The sequence below is a fragment of the Crinia signifera genome, chromosome 8, assembly GCF_055691185.1.
Source record: "Crinia signifera chromosome 8, ASM5569118v1, whole genome shotgun sequence".
Classification (NCBI taxonomy): Eukaryota; Metazoa; Chordata; class Amphibia; order Anura; family Myobatrachidae; genus Crinia; species Crinia signifera.
In genome coordinates this window covers 34,597,675-34,618,040 of record NC_139224.1, presented here as the reverse complement: position 1 = coordinate 34,618,040, position 20,366 = coordinate 34,597,675, and the positions used below count along the sequence as shown (strand labels likewise).

Below are 20,366 nucleotides of genomic sequence, written 5' to 3'. Positions count from 1 at the left end.
TAGTAATGCGGACAAAATTGCATGTTGCTAACTGGCAATTGTGGGATAAGACTGCAATTAATAACATGAAATGATTGTTATGCCTGTTGTTACCTTTACTGTACAGAAAAATGACAGTTCCTGTAACAATAACAATGACAGGCATCTATCCATTGTTATTGTAACTGTAACTATTTTAAAATTTGAAATCATTCATCTAACTCAGGCACATGACTCAATCATTGTTGCTGGACTAATAAAGTAAATTATACATTATTTAATTGTGACCTTGACGAAAGAGAAATGATTCCCATCTATTAAGCTGTTAATTCCTGGAATGACTGTCCCCGACAGCCAGACCCACTCTGAATGATTGAGACTATACAGATGTAGAGCAAGTTCATAAAAAAGTCTTTCGGCGATAATACTGATGATTCGAGCTATGAGGTGGCAATTTGCCAATGCTTCATGGTATTATTCATAAAAGCCAATTAATCTTCCTCTGATCTGCGCATTCTGGGGAAATAAAGATAGCAGGCAGGAATATTGCTGAGAGTCCTAGAAAGTGTTGATTTAATGCAGATTGTGCTACCTTTTAATAGAGCTTAATAGCATATTTTATTTAAGTCATGTTTTCTACAATTACATGCCCCAGATGTATTATTAACTTGTCCTTTAAGGCTACAATCCGACAAAGATAGATGAACAATAGCACCGCGGTGTCATTGTTAAATGACACAAAGAACATTAGTTGCACTGTCGTCCATGTGTTTATTACAGGTACTGAGATGACTATAAGGTCTTTAGTCCATGATACAGCAATGTAAGTGAGGATTTCAGCTTATCCTATGGCTCAAAGGGACTCAGGGAATCCTAATCAGTTCTTAGTTCCTCCCCCTCTCCCTATCTGAGCTAATTACCAGCTTCTAAAATCCTAATTAGTAAATTAGAAAGTGCCCGACATTAAACAGACGGGCTTTCATACGATAGTTACTCTAAACATTATCCTTCTGTTGAATCGTACAAGAACAGAGTTTGAGCTTCAAAGCAAAATCACAAATGATAGAGCCCATTTCTGCACGGAGAAAGTTGCCAGATTAATGGCAGCAGGCAAGACGACCATCTGTTTGCCAACAACACCAAATCGGAATAGAATATACTGTACTGTATATCCACTTTATGCTGAGAAGTGCAGGAAAAGCAGGGATCTTTTCCATTCTTTTTCCCCAAGAACGTAACGAGGCCGCAGGCTATACTATATACTGCATCATATAAAAAGTCTATTCTACATTACGCTGGTTATTAGGTGGCTTTTAATTCAGACAGTTTTATTACCCCTCATTAAATCAAAGACAGATAATGGCTGGGGTGGGAACACAAGAACAGGTTCTCACCTAACTTGTGTCTTTCTCCTTGTTTAGTAGGAGGTGCTTTTAAAGTTCTAAACAATTGGAAAGTTGTGGCTGTCATCCAATAAGATTCCAGATATTACTACAGCATGTGCTTTAAAAATGATTGCTACTGAAGCTAATTAGCTGCTATACATATTATCTCCCTATAGTCTGGCCACAGTTGGTCGGCAATCAGTCCATACTTGCCCCCAACATAAGTATGATGTAGAGATGTGCCGGTCCGGATTTACCCGTGTCTCAAAATGGGATCTTATTGGTTATTGACTGTCACATGTTTTGGCTCCAAATCATGTGACAGCCAGATAGGCAATAAGATCCCGTTTTGAGATCCGGTTAAATCACCCGGACTTGCACTTCTCTAGAATGATGCCCTGGTAATAATTGATAAGATGAATATAGGGGGATTGTTTCTTAGGGTTCAGTATGTTTTGTTTGACGGATGTTTAACATCATCATCATGATAATGATACCCAGTCAAATATGACATGGTCAATATACCATTATGGTGACATGTTCAATTGACCGACATAGTAAAAAATGTCAACAGGTATCTGTGGGGGGGGGGGGGTTTGGTGTCTACATCGACATTGGACAAAATGGACACCATCTTAGTGTACCACATCCCCTCATATGGCTCACTGCACTCACCATGCTTTGGGCACGGTGTCTCCCTGTGCTCAGCACACTATTGTGTTCTCAGTTCCAGGTCCACTGGGATGGTAAAGTATGAGCAAGTCTGTTTTTGGGCTGAAAATTGCTTGAAAGCTCATGTCGACACGTTGGCATGTTAAATGTCAGTATTTTGTCTAGGTTGGGCAATTGAACATGTCAGCATAATGAATGTCAGTATATTGACCATGTCAGTATTTTGGATGGGTCAGTATAATGACTGTTGGTAAAACGTCCATTTGTAAATTGACTGCTACCGGTTTCTTAATGTGTTCAGAAAAATGCTATCAGCTTGTGATCAGATACCCTCCCAATGAATGAACAGATCCATACAGTCAGTGACGTAGCCAGCGTATGATAGACCCCGCGGCGGCTTGGAGGAGCGAACGCCAGCAGGGTCCGTGGTGAGTGGCGGCACCTGTCAGATGAAGCCTGTGTCTTCCCACCTCCTGCACAGCCCCAGCCGCTCCCTGTCCGCCTCAGTGGGGAGCAACACTGAATCAGCCCCCCCCCTCCTGCACGGCACCCGCTCTCCCCACTGCTCTCCTATCCACACAGCAGTCAGCAGCCCGGAGTCAGCTAGAGACCTCCCCATAGAGGAGAAATGCCAGTTCCCCCAGGCGCAGAGGTGAGAATGGGACCCCCGGCTCTGAGGTCAGTATGGCGGCTCAGGTGTATTGCGTGATGGTTGCATGATTGGACAGATGAAAAGAGCAGCTCTGCAGTACTACAAGTCCCAGCATGCCCTGTGCATCAATGCCCACTCACAGGGCCCAGGCAAATTTTATAGTTATGCCACTGCATACAGTACTGCAGCGGTTCTCAAACTGTGGGCCCTAACCCCAAAGTGGGTCCCGACCTTCTCAGCATGGGGTCGCGACTCCATTTTGCTGACCATCAGGCTGATGACTTTTCTAATCTCAGTCAGTGATTCCAGGAGTCTGAAATGTCTGTTAAATTGTCTGTTACTTCAGACCCCTGCCATCATTTTGTGCCTCCACAATGCTGCCATGCATGTGCTGTCTGCTGACTACACCTGTGATGTGATGGCCTTCTACAGTAACTTGCTGGGGTCCTGTCATTATTTTTAATGTCTGATGGGGTCCTGGACAAAATAGTTTGAGGACCCCTGCAGTACTGTATGTGATTTGGAAGGGATCTGGCTGCTCAAGTGCTGAAATCCTGGATATTATCCCAACTGGAAACCAATGTTTCATGTGATTGGCAGCAAGCATAACCAAGTTTAACCTTCATTTGTCTTTTTCTTTTAATGCTGGCCAAACATGTGGCAATATGGATTGTTCCACTAAACATAATTGAATACTGTATGTGGCCTCTTCATACACAATAAAAAGTTGAACTTGCTTATTCAAATGACCAAGGAGAGGAAAGTTCTATATTGCTTTTAATTTATTAACACAATGGCTAACAAACAGATCGCTGCAGCTTGGACACACCTGCAGACCAAACAACTCGGTGATCTATTTGTTCAGCTATCATGCGAACAACCTGCATTGACTTTCTTTACTCTAAATAGCAACATATTCAATTTCTGAACTGAGCCAGTTTTAAGTATCTCCTTTGGAAATACATTTTAACTTTGCAGTTTTTTCTTTATAGAACACCTTAGAAATATGCAAGAATTGAAATATATCATAGACTTACATGGTTTAGTTCAGTTCAAAGCGATGGCTGTGGGTGAACACCATTACTGCATGGCCACATACATCAAACACTTTAGCTTGGACCCCATAGAGATGAACAAGAAAATGTGTTTGATGTCCTAATATTTTGACCGCACATCCCCAAGAATTGAATATTCCCCCTAGGATTTGTTAGCAGAAAAGAAGCAATTTCTATTCAAATAATTTGTTTTATACAGTAGGAGTTCTGTTATTTATTTATTTTTTTCATTTTGGTTCAACGGGAGTCTATATTTATTATTTTTTCGAAAATAAAAAGTAATATGGAGGTTTTATAGGGGTTTTTATCTTTTGTTATGTTTTTTTTTTTTTGAATCTTTTTATTGAAAAGTCATGTAATTGGTACAAATGACAGTGACAAGGTACGTTAACAATTATATACCATGGTTATTTGTATACATCCGGCGAATAAGAACATAGTGATTATTGACCTATTATGTATTTAACTAGTCTTGCATCTCTTCAAATGTTTCCACCTTGTCTACTTGTGTATACAACCGTAGTATAACTTACATAACTTAATTTATAAGGCAAAGGAGGAGAGAAAAAGGGGGAAAATATATTCCCAGATATGTCGGAGATAGTATAATTTTATCCGTTTTTTTTTTTTTGTTTTTTTTTTTTAATCTGGAGCAAATGAAAATTCTATCTGGTACTATTTATACTCCTCCTCATTCAAAAACAATTAAGTGAAAATTACCGATACTATAACTGTTAGACACAAGACACACATAGAAGGAGAACGACATGGGGTGGGGGGGGGGGTGGGGGGTGGGTTAGCGATTTGTCTTGGTCAGGTTTGTATGATCTTCTCGCACTTAAGTCCTGAAGTGACGAATTAGTGACTTCGTTACATTTCCCCTAACATAAGTTGTCTGTGTATGAACCATTCTGTTGATTCAAAAATGCAAAAGATTTGGTCCTGGGTGTGCTGTGGAAGGGTGTCTATGTAGAGACCCCATTTTCTGTAGAAGGAAACTACACCTGTTTCTATGTTTGTTAATGCTGATTTCCTGTCAAAATGTAACTGCTGTAGGAGTTTATTATTGATCTCAGTTATTGTAGGGGAGGAGGAGGAAACCCAATGTGTTAGAATGGCTTTTTTAGCTAACGTGACCATTATAGTAAGGAATGAAGTGAGGCGTGTTTTATTGTCTCCTAGGTCCCAAGAATCAAAATTTGCGAAAATGCATGCCTGGGGGTCCAAAGCAACCTTAATGCTAAACATGGTGTTTATATTGTTAATGATCTTATTCCAGAAGCGTCTGACTTTTCCGCAGTCCCAAAGACAGTGGTAGAAAGATGCCTTAACCATATGACATTTTGGGCATTCCCCAGTCACAGACGGAACAAAATGTGCCAGACGTGCAGGAGAGATGTATGCCCTTTGCAGGGTTTTAAAATGGACTTCTTGAAGATATGAGGAGTTTAGAGTCTTCATTGTTTGGGTATAATGTTTACTCAACATTTCATGGGAAGAAATATTTGGGATATCAGTTTGCCATTGAACCATGAGGGCATTCCAGCCTGTCTCTGAGGCTGCGGAAAGCAATAATAAGTATAATGGCTTAAGGCGAAAGGTGTGTGTAATTCCCTGGTTTATGAGAGTTTGTAAGGGGTCTGTAATGCAAAGGCTGGCGGGACTGGGACGTTTTGGCTGAAGGGTTGTTAGGTAGTGCCTGACTTGGAGATACATGAAAAAATTGGACTGTGGAAGCTGGTATTCCTCACGTAACTGCTCAAATGTCTTAAGCTGGCCCCCTGGGTCAAAGACCTTAGAAGAGTCCGATAGACCTTTTTTCCTCCACCCCTGAAATAAGCTGTTAGAACAGGATGGAGGGAAGGCAGGGTTGCCCCATAGTGGGATGCGTTGCGAGTTAAGAGGATTTCTCCCAAGTTTTTTATTGACCGTAAGCCATGTGTGGTAGACATCATGAAAGAGTGGGTTATTTTTGTATTTGGGAGGGATATCTTTTGGTTTTGAATGTAGTAGGGCTGCAGGTGAGTATGGGTACAGAAGAGCGCTATCTAGCATGGTATTCGTGAAGGAGTTAGTGTCATTTAGCTAGTCCGAAATGTATCTAAACATAATGGTGGTGTTATAGGCTTTAAAATCTGGGACACCTATGCCACCCAGACTCTTGGGTAATTTCAGTTTTGATAATGATATCCTGGGTTTCTTCCCACCCCATAAAAACTTTGTCATAATCCTATCTAGCTTAATTAGATCTTGCCTGGTTAGCTGCCTGGGGAGCATTTGCATTATGTAGAAAATTTTTGGAAAGATTATACTCTGTAAGACTGCAGTCCTGCCTAATAAGGATATGGGAAGGAGCAACCAACTATCTAAGAGGGTAGTAATTTTTGCTATTGTGGGGGTAAAGTTTAAGTTATATAGTTTGGATAAATCCGAGGGTAGTTGTACGCCCAGATATTTTATTGCTGTGGTGGTAGTATGAAAGGGAAGGCTTTCAAGGTATTCTACCATATTTGCTTCTGTATTATTAAAATATAATATATCAGATTTGGTGATATTTATACGGTATCCTGATCGAGCTCCAAAGGATTCAATAAGCTGAAGGATCTCAGGTATAGACGTAGGTGGATTTGTAACAAACATTAGCATGTCGTCAGCAAATAAGGATAATTTAAGCTCCAACGGTCCTATTTGAATCCCTGTGTAAGACAACGAGGCTCTGAGAGCTATGGCTAGAGGCTCCAGTGCTAGGGCGAACAAGAGGGGGGAAAGGGGGCACCCTTGTCTGGTTCCTCTTTCAATAGTAAATGTGTTAGACAATAGACCATTACAAGCAATGTGTGTCTGGGGCAGATAGTTTATACATCGAAGGATGCGGAGAAAGCCCTCAGGGAAGCCAAACCTGCCCAGTGTGTTATATAAATGGTCCCACCTCACTAAATCGAAGGCCTTCTCCGCATCCAATGAGACAAGAATTGGGTTGTGGTGATCGTCTGGGTTCGTTTTTGCAGATGCGTATATTGCGCTAAGAGCCTTGCGCACATTTGTTTCCGAGTGTCGACCCCAGATGAAACCAGATTGATCTGTATGTACGATGCCGGGGAGAAGAGGTTTGATTCTATCTGCAATAATTTTAGTGAACAGTTTGTAATCTAGATTTAACAAAGAGATTGGCCTATAGGACCCTGGTTGTGTTAGGTCCCGTCCTGCTTTCGGCAGGACCTTTAGTATGGCCGTGTTGAAATGTAGAGGGGGCCGTTCCGTTGTTAATATATGGTTAAAAAAGGAGATCAGTGTTTTAAGGAAGGTTGGATTTGCACGTAAAAGTTTATAAAAGTCTCCATTTAGTCCGTCCGGGCCTGGAGCCTTGTCACGTTTCAGATGAGATATTGCTTTAAGGACTTCATCGCTTGTAATGGGGTTCGTCAGGGAGGCTATATCTGTTTGGGAGAGTTGTGGGTACGGGATAGAGTCCCACATAGATACGGGAATGTGTGTGCGGGTTGAAGAGGTATTTGATGAGGAAGAGCTGGGGGGGGGGGTGTCATCGGAGTATAATTTTGTGTAAAACAGTCTGAGTATTTCGGCTATGTCTGCATTAGATTTAGTAAGTTCACCTTGTTCATTTTTGAGAGGATGAACCACCATTGGTGGTCTAGTTCCATTTAAAAGGTTGGAGAGGAGTCTACCTGTCCTGTTTCCAAACTTGTGGAATTTATAGTTAGTGGAGAAAAGGTGTCTTTCTCCCAAGTTATTTAAGTATTCCTCAAAATTGGTTTTGGCTGTTAAGTAGGATTGTTTGGAAGCTGTATTTGGGTGGGACTTGTATTTTTGGAAAGCATCAGTTAGTGCTGTCTGAACTCCGAGATATCTGGAGGTGTATTCTTTATTTGCGTTTGCTACATAGGAGAGAATTTCTCCTCTAATGACAGCCTTTGCGGTCATCCAAAAGAGTGCCGGGTCTGACTCTCTATGTGTGGCATTATCGTTAGAATATGTTTCCCAGATAGATTCCAAACGTCTCTGAAATTTAATAGATTTGGACAAATACGAGGGAAATTTCCATAGGCGATTTGTGGGGCTTATATTAGGCAGTCCTAGAGTTATTGAGATAAGTGCATGGTCTGAAAGAGAGATGGGGTCGATTTCGGCTTCTGTGACTATTGGAAATTGGGAGTGGGAGATTAGAATGTAGTCTATTCTTGAGAAAGTGGCATGTGCCGCGGAGAGGCAGGTATACTCTCTTTCTGTGGGGTGTAATGCTCGCCAGACGTCAATCACCTGTAGGCTGTCGGCCAGAGCAGGGATACCTATCTGCGGGAGTTTTCGGTGCAGGGAGGGGTGAGAGGAGCGGTCAAGTACATTAGAAGATACCAAATTGAAATCTCCGCCAATCAGTATTGGGGTTGATGATCTGGGGGTCAGGATAGCTGTGAGCTTTTGAAAAAACGACCTTGAATAGACGTTAGGGGCGTATACGTTACAAAGGGTATAAAGTTTTGTATTAATTGTGAGGGTAACTACCACATATCTGCCCTCTGGGTCATTGACCTCCTCTGTTACCTCGTGGGGGATACCAGCTTTGATCAATATGACTACACCTCTGGCCTTTGAATTGTATGGACTAGAACCAATTACCCTCCAGCCAAGTGTGTTAAGTTTAAGTACCTCGGGGGGTGTTAGGTGGGTCTCTTGTAGGAATGCTAGTTGTATATTTCGTTTGTTGAGATTTATGAGAATTTTCCTCCTCTTTGCCGGGGAGTTGATGCCTCCGATGTTCCAGGAGCTCATCTTCAGGTCATGCATCCTGTGTGGGTCGTGGTGTCGTTGAAGATCATTTGCTGAGATGAAGCAGCGCTTTCCCAAGTTGAACTTGGTATGGGAGGGAGAGAGGAAAGGAAAGACAAACAAGGGGAGACAAGACAATAGCAACAAATAGTAACACAGACATTTCTAGAAATATACATTTTTCTTTGTCGCCTTCTACTAGTTACAAACTGTTGTTACAGAAATAACGAAAGACCTAGAGGCGACTGACTTCCGAGTCAAATTAAATTTAGCTATGAGTACTCTAGGTACCCTGATGAAACTAGAACAACTAAACCTAAACAGGATGGGATGAGAGTGGCCGACCACGATCCTCAATCCCCACCGCCAACATTAGAAGATCAAAAAACTAAAACAAAACAAAAACTTTAAAGAGTAAAATCTTTAGAGAAAGCGGAATCTATCAGCTTCAAATATTCTAACCCCCATATCATATTAGAGGTCTAAAGAGTCGGGGGCGAAGAGGGGGGGGGAGGGGGGGGGGGAATGAGGGTTAGGGTAAGGAGTAGGAAAAAAGAGAGAGGGGGGGGCATATAATTATGTAGCAGAACATATTCTGATTAATGAATTTTCAATTATCAATTATCAGTGCCATACTGATAGGCCAAATCTGGAAATGCTAGTCATAGTAAACCGGCTCTTCCGATTATGCATTTGAAATGGAGGGGTAACAAATATAAAGGTTATTATTATTATTATTTTTTTTTTTTTATATAATCTGTATAACTATATTTATATATATATGTATTACTGACTGCCAGACGGCAATATAATAGCACTCTGGGGTCCTGTGATTCCGTCACTTGGATCTAGGAGGGATCAGGGCGCATTGAGGTAGTGGAGGTGTCATCACCGCATCTTGGTGGATGAAATATGTTTGGTCATACTCCTCCTTTCAGGAAAGTCCTTGCGTTTCACTTGTGTTAGGTACTGGTCCCGTAGAGGGAACTTAGTCCTAGCAATACAGAGACGTCCACAATGAGTCTGCGGCCAAAGGACTGTACTGTTGATCCAGAATATTAGGTTAGGGAGTGAGAAATAAGAGGTGAAGGGGAGGAGGGGATCTTCCCCAAATCGAAGTGTATTATGACATAGTTGCTCTTCCGGTTGGTGTAAAAGGGTTCGCAGGGGGCAGGGCATGGTCAGTGATATCTTGGTCTTTCTCTGAGTTGAGATTACGTAGGTAGGCCTCAGCATCCTTAGGAGAAAGGAAGTCTTTGTGGGAGGTCCCGTCGTAAATTCGTAATCTGGCGGGATATAATAAACCAAATTTGCGACCCTCTGTGGCTAGCTGCGTGCAAACTGGGGAAAAAGCTTTGCGGGCCCTGGTCAGCTCCACAGAGTAATCCTGGAAGATCAGGAGTTTGTGACCTTCCCATTGTATATCTTTCACTCGCCTAGAGGCGGTCCAGATTAGCTGTTTATGCAAGTAGTTCATGCATCTAAACAGAGTGACTCGTGGCCTTGGTTTGTTAGGGGAGGGAATAGGACCAACTCTGTGCGCTCTCTCTATTACCATGTCCCTGCAGTCCTGCTCTATACCCAAAATGGATGGCAGAGTGTTTTTTACAAAATGTGATAAGGCTGTGCCCTTGATCGATTCAGGGAGACCCACTAGTCTTATGTTGTTTCTTCTCGATCTGTTTTCGATGTCGTCTAATTTTGACCATATTTGGTAATTGTCAGATGTGAGGGATTTCACTGTTTGCTGCACTGTCTCAAGGTCATGTGCCATAGCACCCAAATGATTTTCTGTAGTTGTCACTCGTTTAGTGAGAGATTGCAGTTGTGCTGTGATTTCTGACACAGCCTGTGACAGTAGGGGACCCATTGTGGACTTTATTGCGTCCACAATATCACCATAGGTGGCTGGGGTGTCTGGTGCTCGGCATACCTTATGTGGAGAATCTGGCAGCTCAGCTGCTGTTTTTTTGCTGGCAGGCGTCTCCGCTCCGGAGCCTGCATCGGCGGCCATGTTGGAATCGGCGCGCCTCTTCTCCTGTCTCTGCGGGAGGGCTCCCGGCGCCGGGGTTGTGAGTTTATTCATAAATAGCCCGGGGAGGTGGGGGGAAGCTGCGGTGTGGTGTTGGAGGTTAATGGAGGCTGTGAGAGCCGTGAGAATGCTGTCTGTCGGCGGCGGGTTGCGGGAGCTCCGGTCAGCGCTTCCTCACCCCATAAAGCCGGAAGCGGAAGTCTATCTTTTGTTATGTTTAATTGCCATCTCATTGTCTTCAGGTGCATCCATTAAGTTATAGCCATAGGACCATTATAACTCCAGTTGCTGTGGGATGCCAGAGTTACTGTAGCATACCCACTGACATGTACTTGTCATGCTAAGGATGGTACTAATTCACCCAGGGACAGACTACTGAATGCACAGTAACAATAAAAGTCATCATGTTGGGTGTGGTGGTTGGTCCGTCCATCTATGTGCTGTGATTTACTCATTGCTTTCCATGTGCTCTGATCTTTCTTTTTATGCATGGGTTGGGACATCTGGGTACTGAGATTAACCCCATTCCTGATGGTAGAGCCTGCATGCACAGTATTCCTGCAGATCCGTACTGACCATCTGGGGTATTTTAGGGATTAACCTTACAGTTGTCTTTGTTTTGTTTTTTGTCCCCCACACATGATCTTTATATCTTCCATACTTTTACATGGCCATCTCCTCCCTTCGCCTCCATGCCTTGTGGTGTTCTTGTGTTGCTCCTTCTCATACATTTTTTTTAAATCCAACCTTCACATTCCTACTTTTCTCTTTCCTTTCTGCTCTTTCTACTTCCTTTTCCTCCATCGCAGGTATGAGGATCCTGGTGAACTTGCTGCTAGACACGCTGCCAATGCTGGGAAATGTCCTTCTTCTGTGTTTTTTTGTCTTCTTCATATTTGGAATCATTGGGGTGCAGCTTTGGGCAGGACTTCTTCGTAACCGATGTTTCTTAGAAGATAACTTCACTATGTAAGTTGAAAATGTTTGGCTTGTGTGCTTTGTTCCATATAGCTTACAGGTATGCAGGGTTTTATATGTCCAAAAAATATCCTTATTTTCCAGGATCTTGTCAACCTTTTACTTGATATATTCTTGTTAACCAATGTAGCTTGACCGGGCTTCAAATGAAATGGAGGAAGTTGAAATAATAAACAAATACATTGCTAATATACTGTAGCAATGCTAGGTGCAAGAGATCTGTCAGAGACAGGCTTCCCATCCCAATATGCACAACACTCCCATGAGTCGAGGTGGTTCTATGCAATCACATTGTCACCACCCACTTACCAACTGGAAAAGCCCAATTTCTTGGAAAGATAGATCTGGCAAAGTTTCTTCCAACTCATAATAGAATGGACATTCACAGTAGGGAAGCCAATCCCAGGGCATTTTTCAATCCCAGGATTCGAGTACAAAAAATCCTCAATCCTGGGATTCCCGGGATTGGTTTACCTAATAAAAATATGCAGTTACGAGCCGGGCAGGTGTGGGAGTGGAGCAGGTTGGGCCAGGCGGAGGGCCGTTCCTAAACCACTTGACCTTATATAATTCCACTCAAATTGGCACAGTCTCTTACACTCACTAATGATCTCACTGATGTTTGGCTCAAATAGAGCAATGAGTTCCTGGAGTGGAGATTTCTTATCCTGGTGGGAGTTCTTGGGCCCGTAATGGATGAATAAGGTGGGGTGATGCAAGAACTTGTGGTCTTGTTGTCTGGTTCGGGGTAGTCCTTGGTTCGGTAAAGTTGGGGTATCTGTATACCAAGGAGAGGCTGGTAGGTTGGCACACTGATGCATTTCACCAGTAAAACTGGCTTTAAAAAAAAAAAAACACTGGCGGCCAAATGTAATAGGGTGAGAGTTTCAGAAAGTGAGAGATTTTGGGAGAGTTTTCCCATGTTTTTTAAAGCAGCAATCAATTACATGGCAAAATCAACCTGGTTTTGCCGTGTAATTGATTGCTGCTTTAAAAAACATGGGAAAACTCTCCCAAAATCTCTCACTTTCTGAAACTCTCACCCTATTACATTTGGCCCTGGGTGTTTGCATGGGTGCAGCCCATCGCCGCTACCCCACCCCGCATGCTCAGGTGCCAAACATTGCTCCTCGGTGCGACCACTAAAAGTCAACATGGAGTAAGTTGACACATGAGATAGGCCGACATGCTTAAGATCGACAGTTTTTTTGGGGTTTTTTTTGAGCCGATATGTGCTGACAGGTGGTATTTCATGCCCTACCATCCATGGCGTGGTGGGAGAAGCGTAGCGAGGCACCATTCCCGAAGCATGGCAAGCAACACTGTACACTTAGATGGTGTCCATGTGGACTTTGTGTCAATAAAAAGTTCAAAACTCACATTGGCCTTGCTATTGTTTACTTAATGCTTGCGTTGACTTTCCAACCATTTTGACCTGTTTCATGTGTCAACCTAAGCCATATCAACCTTTGGTGGTCGACCTTATGGATGTTGACTAAATATTGGTCGACCTCATGATCCATACCCCCTGAAAATGTGCCTTTTCCACTTATTCATGTTGCTACAAAAGTATAGTCCTGTTTCTACTGTGCTCTGTAAAGATTCTTCAGTTGCCTCAACTCTGCCTGGGAAACATCTGTTCCTCCACCACTGAGAGGAAATAAACCTGTACACCTTACCAACAAACTAGGTGTATTGGAGCAAACTTGGATACACATTGGGTGACATTCTATGGGATGCGATTATCGTTTTTTTGCGGTAATTAGACCACAAAATGGCGATATTGCATTTTCCCATTAAATCGTTTATTTAATGGGATGCGCTCAGGGACTGAAATCGCATATTATGTGCGTTAAGGTATGCTGAATAAAAATGCGAGATAAATTCGCATTTTTATCGCATCCAGATGTTTTCGTATAGAAAACTATACAAGTCGCTTATTTAATGCAATGCGCATTTGCACATCGCATTATTTAGGTGACTAATTATCGCACTTATTTCAGACCAGGGTCTGTTAGGCGAATTAGCCAGAACCCTGCACAGATCGCAAAGTTCTGTGCAGGGTTCTGCTGTAAAAAATAAAAGAAAGGGTTAAAAAAAAAATTAACGAGCGCGGGGTCCCCCGCCCGAGTATAACCAGCCCCGGGCTCACTGAGCCGGTGCTGGTGACATAAAATCAGGGTCCCCGACAAATAGGGGTCCCCTTGATTTTATGAAACCAGCACCAGACTCAAGGTCCGGCGCTGGTTCCCAAAATACGGGGGACAAAGTGACTAGGGGTCCCCCGTATTTTAAGAACCAGCACCGGACACAACCAGCCAGCAGGGTAATGCCACAGCCGGGGGAACGTATTATATAAGCTCCCGCGGCCAAAGCATTAACCCCCTGGCTGGTCAGCATGGGCAGGGGTCCTGGGGAAGTGGGGACCCCCCCAATGAAGGGGTCCCCCCCCTCCAGGACTTACCAGCCCATGCTGATAGTCCGGGGCTGTCCCCGATGCCCCTGGGCTGTGGGCATCGGGCTGATTACTTGTGTAAAAAAAAAGAATTAAAACTATTGTTTTATACTGGCAAACTATCAGTCCCAGCAAGCCTACCCCACATGCTGGGACTTAGGGAACCACAAGTCCCAGCATGCGGGGCATTAAAGGGCCCGCTGGCACTTGTAGTTCTGCAGTGCAAAAAATAGTTCACAAAATCACACTGACACACTGTAAAATAAAACTTTAATACACACAAAACACAAACACACTGATACTTACCTACCTTGAGCCCGTAGGTCGGTCCCTGGATCCTGGGTCCGTCCTCCGGGGCTCCAGGGCAGAAGAGTCCGGTTCCGGGGCCTTGGTCCTGGTTCCTGGTTCCGGGGCTGGTCCTGGGGTTCCGGGGCTCCTGGGCTGCAGAATCCGTGGTCCGGGATCCGAGGTAGTCCCCAGGGGTACCTAAGGAAGCAAATCCAACTTACCTGGTCCCCGGCGGCGACCTCGGACTCCTCACCGGTGACTGCGCTGCTCCCATCTGGTACCCGGCTTGCAGGACTTTGACCGGCGCTGAGATGTTTCCTCCTCGGCGTCTCTGCACAGAATGATTTCTTGGCCAATCAGGAGCCGAGAAAGTCGGCTCCTGATTGGCCAGAAATCATTCTAACTAGAGACGCCGAGGAGGAAACATCTCTGCTCTAGATGCGCTGAGATGTTACTTCCTCGGCGTCTGTATTCAGAATGATTTCTGGCCAATCAGGAGCCGACTTTCTCGGCTCCTGATTGGCCAAGAAATCATTCTGTGCAGAGACGCCGAGGAGGAAACATCTCAGCGCCGGTCAAAGTCCTGCAAGCCGGGTACCAGATGGGAGCAGCGCAGTCACCGGTGAGGAGTCCGAGGTCGCCGCCGGGGACCAGGTAAGTTGGATTTGCTTCCTTAGGTACCCCTGGGGACTACCTCGGATCCCGGACCACGGATTCTGCAGCCCAGGAGCCCCGGAACCCCAGGACCAGCCCCGGAACCAGGACCAAGGCCCCGGAACCGGACTCTTCTGCCCTGGAGCCCCGGAGGACGGACCCAGGATCCAGGGACCGACCTACGGGCTCAAGGTAGGTAAGTATCAGTGTGTGTGTGTTTTGTGTGTATTAAAGTTTTATTTTACAGTGTGTCAGTGTGATTTTGTCAACTATTTTTTGCACTGCAGAACTACAAGTGCCAGCGGGCCCTTTAATGCCCCGCATGCTGGGACTTGTGGTTCCCCAAGTCCCAGCATGCGGGGTAGGCTTGCTGGGACTGATAGTTCGCCAGTATAAAACAATAGTTTTAATTCTTTTTTTTACACAAGTCATCAGCCCGATGCCCACCGCCCAGGGGCATCGGGGACAGCCCCGGACTATCAGCATGGGCTGGTAAGTCCTGGAGGGGGGCCTTCATTGGGGGGGTCCCCACTTCCCCAGGACCCCTGCCCATGCTGACCAGCCAGGGGGTTAATGCTTTGGCCGCGGGAGCTTATATAATAAGTTTCCCCCGGCTGTGGCATTACCCTGCTGGCTGGTTGTGTCCGGTGCTGGTTCTTAAAATACGGGGGACCCCTAGTCACTTTGTCCCCCGTATTTTGGGAACCAACGCCGGACCTTGAGTCTGGTGCTGGTTTCATAAAATCAAGGGGACCCCTATTTGTCGGGGACCCTGATTTTATGTCACCAGCACCGGCTCAGTGAGCCCGGGGCTGGTTATACTAGGGCGGGGGAGCCCGCGCTCGGTTTTTTTTTTTTACACTTTGCGCTGTCCTGCAAATGTGCGATTTTCAGACATGAAAATCGCACATTTTCAGGACTAAATACAGCGCACCACTTCGCTGCAAATCGCCCCACTTCGCACTTTTCAGCCTCCAATGCGCATCACATTAAATATGCGCATTTTGACTGAAAAATGCGATTTCTAAAAGTGCGATTTGCGGCGATGTGGTGCGCAAATAAAACATGCGCATTTAGCGCATAGCATAGAATGTCACCCAATAGGTCTTTCTCATGAGAAGATGCTCTGCCCTGCACCACAGATGACCGATCTGCACCACAGTCCAATCTCCCTTGGTGCCAGGTGTTGGCTGGCACCAGACTATAGAGAACACCAGGTGAATGATTCCTGTCTCACAACATAAGGCACCAGAAGATTATTAATTGCATCAGCCCTGTATCTTCTATATTAGGGTATGATACTTTAGGTTACTGAAGTACACGTGTCCTCATACATCATTGCACACATTGTGCCAAATAGCCCTGTTTGTTGCCATGGACTATGTGACTATGTGCCATACAGTAATTATTGGAATCAATAATGTGACATACAGTATGTAAAATGCATAGGTACAAGGGGCTTGATTCAGGCCTGTTCCTTAGGCTGTGTATGTTCGCATGCCTCCCTGCAGCATGAATCCCCGCATTAGCACGCGAGTGGATGTGTACACTGCACGAAGGAAAGTTCATTCGATGATCACTCACCATTGAATGATTTTTTTTCCATTGTTCGCAATGACGTCATGTGACGTCAACCATCCGACCCCAGCAGGCATCGACACGCCTGTGTCTGCAGAGGTACACCCAGCAGTTTTATGGGCACACCCATAATATGCTAGGTGTTCTCCTGCTTCTGCCTCTGCCATCCCTTCGCTCCTGGGGTTTGCACATGCGCATATTCATGCATGCACAAACCCCCATCATCGGGGACGAATTCCGAGTTCTATTGATGATGGGATATTGCCCATAGCAACCAATCAGATTCTAATCCTTATCTATTTTGCACCTTCTAGAAAATAATAGATATAATGAGATTGGTTGCTACGAGCAATACCCCATCTTCAGTAGAACTCCCATCTTAGTAAATGTACCCCTCCGAGTGACTGAAGAATTAGTACTAGTGGCCGCCTGTTACACCAGTCATGCCAGGCGCCTCACACCATATGGCACAAAACATCAGAAGACTCTGAACACATCTATAATGTACTTTTTGCATAGTATTTGTTTTTCTATTTTTTCTGTTACATATTTTGTTCACTATTATGGGCCTTATTATCTCCCGTTTCTCTCTTACAGACAAGGTGACATAACATTGCCACCTTATTACCAGCCTGAGGAAGATGATGAGATGCCCTTTATCTGTTCCTTATCTGGTGATAACGGTATCATGGGGTGCCATGAGATCCCGGCACTCAGAGAACGGGGCCACCAGTGCTGCTTAGATAAAGAAGACTTTTATTATTACAATTCCATCCGGCAAGAATTCAATGTCAGCGGCATGTGTGTCAACTGGAACCAGTACTATAATGTCTGCCGTACTAGCAACACTAACCCACACAAAGGGGCCATTAATTTTGATAATATTGGCTATGCTTGGATTGTCATATTCCAGGTACGGTGTTATTATTATTTTTTCAATTTAGATTTGTTCTTTTACCTTTGTTTAAATCTAATTTAAATTAACACAAGTCTGGACCTGTATGTGCACTGATCAGTATCATTCTCTCAATTGAAATCTTTTCACAGATTCCCAACAGAATACAAATGATAATAACATTAAATGCATCTACGCCCTGTGCGGCAGCCATTTTGATGATCATTATAAATGTACTTTCAGCCTATGACATCGTCAAGCATTTTATTGGATCAGTCCTCCTAATGGCTGCCTCCATGTAGAACAAGCGCATTTTCAGCAATAGATACTAGGATGCTATATGTAAAACATACTTGCCTACTCTCCTGGAGGTTGTGGGAGAATTTTTAAGGTACTCCAGAAGAGTAGGTGGATCTCCCACATTCTAGAAAAGTGGGCAGGATGCATACCTCTCAACATTGGACCACTGAGAAGCAGTGTTTTGGGGGCATGGCCTATCAACAAGGGGGCTTATACTTGTGGCGTTTCCACAAGGCCACGCCCCATTTTTCCAGCTGTGGGGGCCTGGCCAGCAGCTCTGTACTGGCCTTGCCCCCAGCCTCTCTGGCTGCAGGAATAGGTTCTGTGTGCACAGAGTCTATTCGCAGGTGATGGGGGAACTCCCAACTGCCCCTTCCACTGCGGGACACTGCTATCCCCGGGCAGGATGCAGGAATGTCCCAAAAAATTTAACACTCCAGTGAAAAGCGGGAGAGTTGGGAGGTATCAGAATGTGGAGATAATACTGTAATTTCAGGTCCATAGGATGGGCTAAAATAATACAACTTGTGTACATTTAGCCCCTCCCCACAGACATGCAAATCTCTGCACTTTGCAGTGACTGGGGCGAGGCCTAATGATGCGGTGAGGCTTTCCCGCCCCCAAAGCGGCATCATATCCACTCCGGTCTTCTCCCTGATAGGGGATGAATAAATTACACTAGTATGCTATAAAATGTATGCATTTTCCACACGTAAGTATTTGTACTGTTTAATATATACTTTATGATAATGTCAGTATACTCAAATTGATAAAGTTTCTATTTTGTAGGTAATCACACTGGAAGGCTGGGTGGAGATCATGTATTATGTAATGGATGCTCACTCCTTTTACAATTTTATCTACTTCATTCTTCTTATTATAGTAAGTACTTTGTGCATAATTGATAATCTTCGCTTTACATTGTATGTCTGACTAGTTTAAAAGGTCACTTTATTCTGAAACATTGCTTAATATATTAGGGGTAACTTTAGCATTGCAAACATGGACCAGTGCAACCTGTAGAACAAAATGTGATGTAATGTCCCAATTTTGTGTAGAAACTCCCATATCAGTAGGTCAAGGTATAGATGGCACATGCCATTCACTGGGTAGTGGGCAAGATTGCAACTCTGTTTGATCACATATTTTCTGATTGGCAGCCACCAGCCCTGGTTTTGGCTACATGGACCATAAAGAATTTTATGTGGTCCTGGACAACACTCAGAAAGCTAAAACCTTAAAGTAAGATCAGTGACAAAGAAAATGATAGGTGTAGCTAAGGTACCAGAAACCCCCTCCCGGCATCCCAGAAAGGGGGGCAAGCCTCCCAGAATTCTGACAGTCTCCCCAGAAATGACGTGGATCGCATCATTGTAGCCCCACCCACCGCTGTGCAATGCCATCTAGGTTGCCTTGTACAAAAACCACCTCTGTCTCTATGAAACAAATAAGTCAACTCAACTTAAGTTCATTCATATTGTTCTCTGAATTTTAAAATATCACTATATAAAATAATAGCATACCTCCCAACTGTCCTGTTTTTTGCGGGACGTCCCATTTTTTGGGGGATGGTCCTGCATCCTGTCTGGGGCAGGCAGTGTTCCGTGGTGGTGGTGGGGCAGTTGCGAGACTCTCTGTCGGGAATAGATGCTGTGCATATGTGCACAGCATCTATTCTCAGAGACAGAGGGGCCGGGGTCCTGGCCGCTGGCCATGCCCACAGCAGCAAAATATTAATGGCCTCACAAGAGCTTCACAATTATATGCCATGCCACCTTTTTGCTAGGCTATGCCCCCAAAACACGCACAATGTACAGTACCTCCTTAATAGCTTCAGATGATGGGAGGTATGAAATAGTAATATATTACTATGTAAAATAAGAGTTGAAAACAATTAAATTATCTTCTTTTTAATGAATTTCTATGTAATCGTAATAGAAACAGTTTTCTAGTATGTGCAGAAAAACAGTTCACATATAATTCACTGAATTTGTATGGAATAACTCAATGGAAAAATGGAAGGTGAAGAGTACAGCGGGTTATCTATAAACTGCAGGCTACAACTATGCCGCACTATCCAGCTGAGGAAAATAAATATCTCCAAATGCCTGTAAATGTTGTTTACAGATCCACACAGAAGAAGCTGTCAAATGGTATATTGTAAAACAAAAGAAATCTAAACATAGCAGTGTTTGTAATTAGGAGTTTTTCCTGACCCACTGTGTCTCGCGCACGCTGTGTGTTTCTTCAGAGGCGAATATCACTGTATTGTAACTGTTTTAGTTACCTGCGATTTAGCCTCCTACCAGTTTGACTCCGGAGAGCTGTCAGGCAGACCTACACTAATGAGACCACCAGGGGTCAAACAGTTGACTCTCAGCAGAAATTCTTGGTCTGTAGTTTCTATGATACACCTAAATGGGAGATGCAATAGAGGGTTTACGCTTGTTTATTTTAAGAAACCTGTCACTGGCGTGGCGAAACATTTATTAGCATTTATAAAAAGTGTCATAAAAAGTAAAAACTCTAAAAATCTACAATAAAAGTCGGTAAAGATTTATCTACTCAAAAGAGCGCAAATGAGTAATTTGACAATTCTGAAATTACATATGACATGATTATTTCTTTTCACAATGTTGCTTATGTAATGGTAGAAAA

General features: G+C 43.9%; 1 protein-coding gene across 5 annotated transcripts in view; it reads left to right on the top strand.

Annotated features, from left to right (window-relative positions):
* The window catches only part of CACNA1I (calcium voltage-gated channel subunit alpha1 I), a 694,988-nt gene that overhangs the window by 489,427 nt on the left and 185,195 nt on the right, over positions 1–20,366 (top strand). For all 5 annotated transcript variants that reach the window (XM_083156129.1, XM_083156128.1, XM_083156130.1 and 2 more), the window contains exons 6-8: positions 11,370–11,529; positions 17,111–17,426; positions 18,498–18,590. In XM_083156129.1, the coding sequence (XP_083012255.1) occupies positions 11,370–11,529; positions 17,111–17,426; positions 18,498–18,590 (569 nt within the window). The remainder of the gene's footprint in view (positions 1–11,369; positions 11,530–17,110; positions 17,427–18,497; positions 18,591–20,366) is intronic.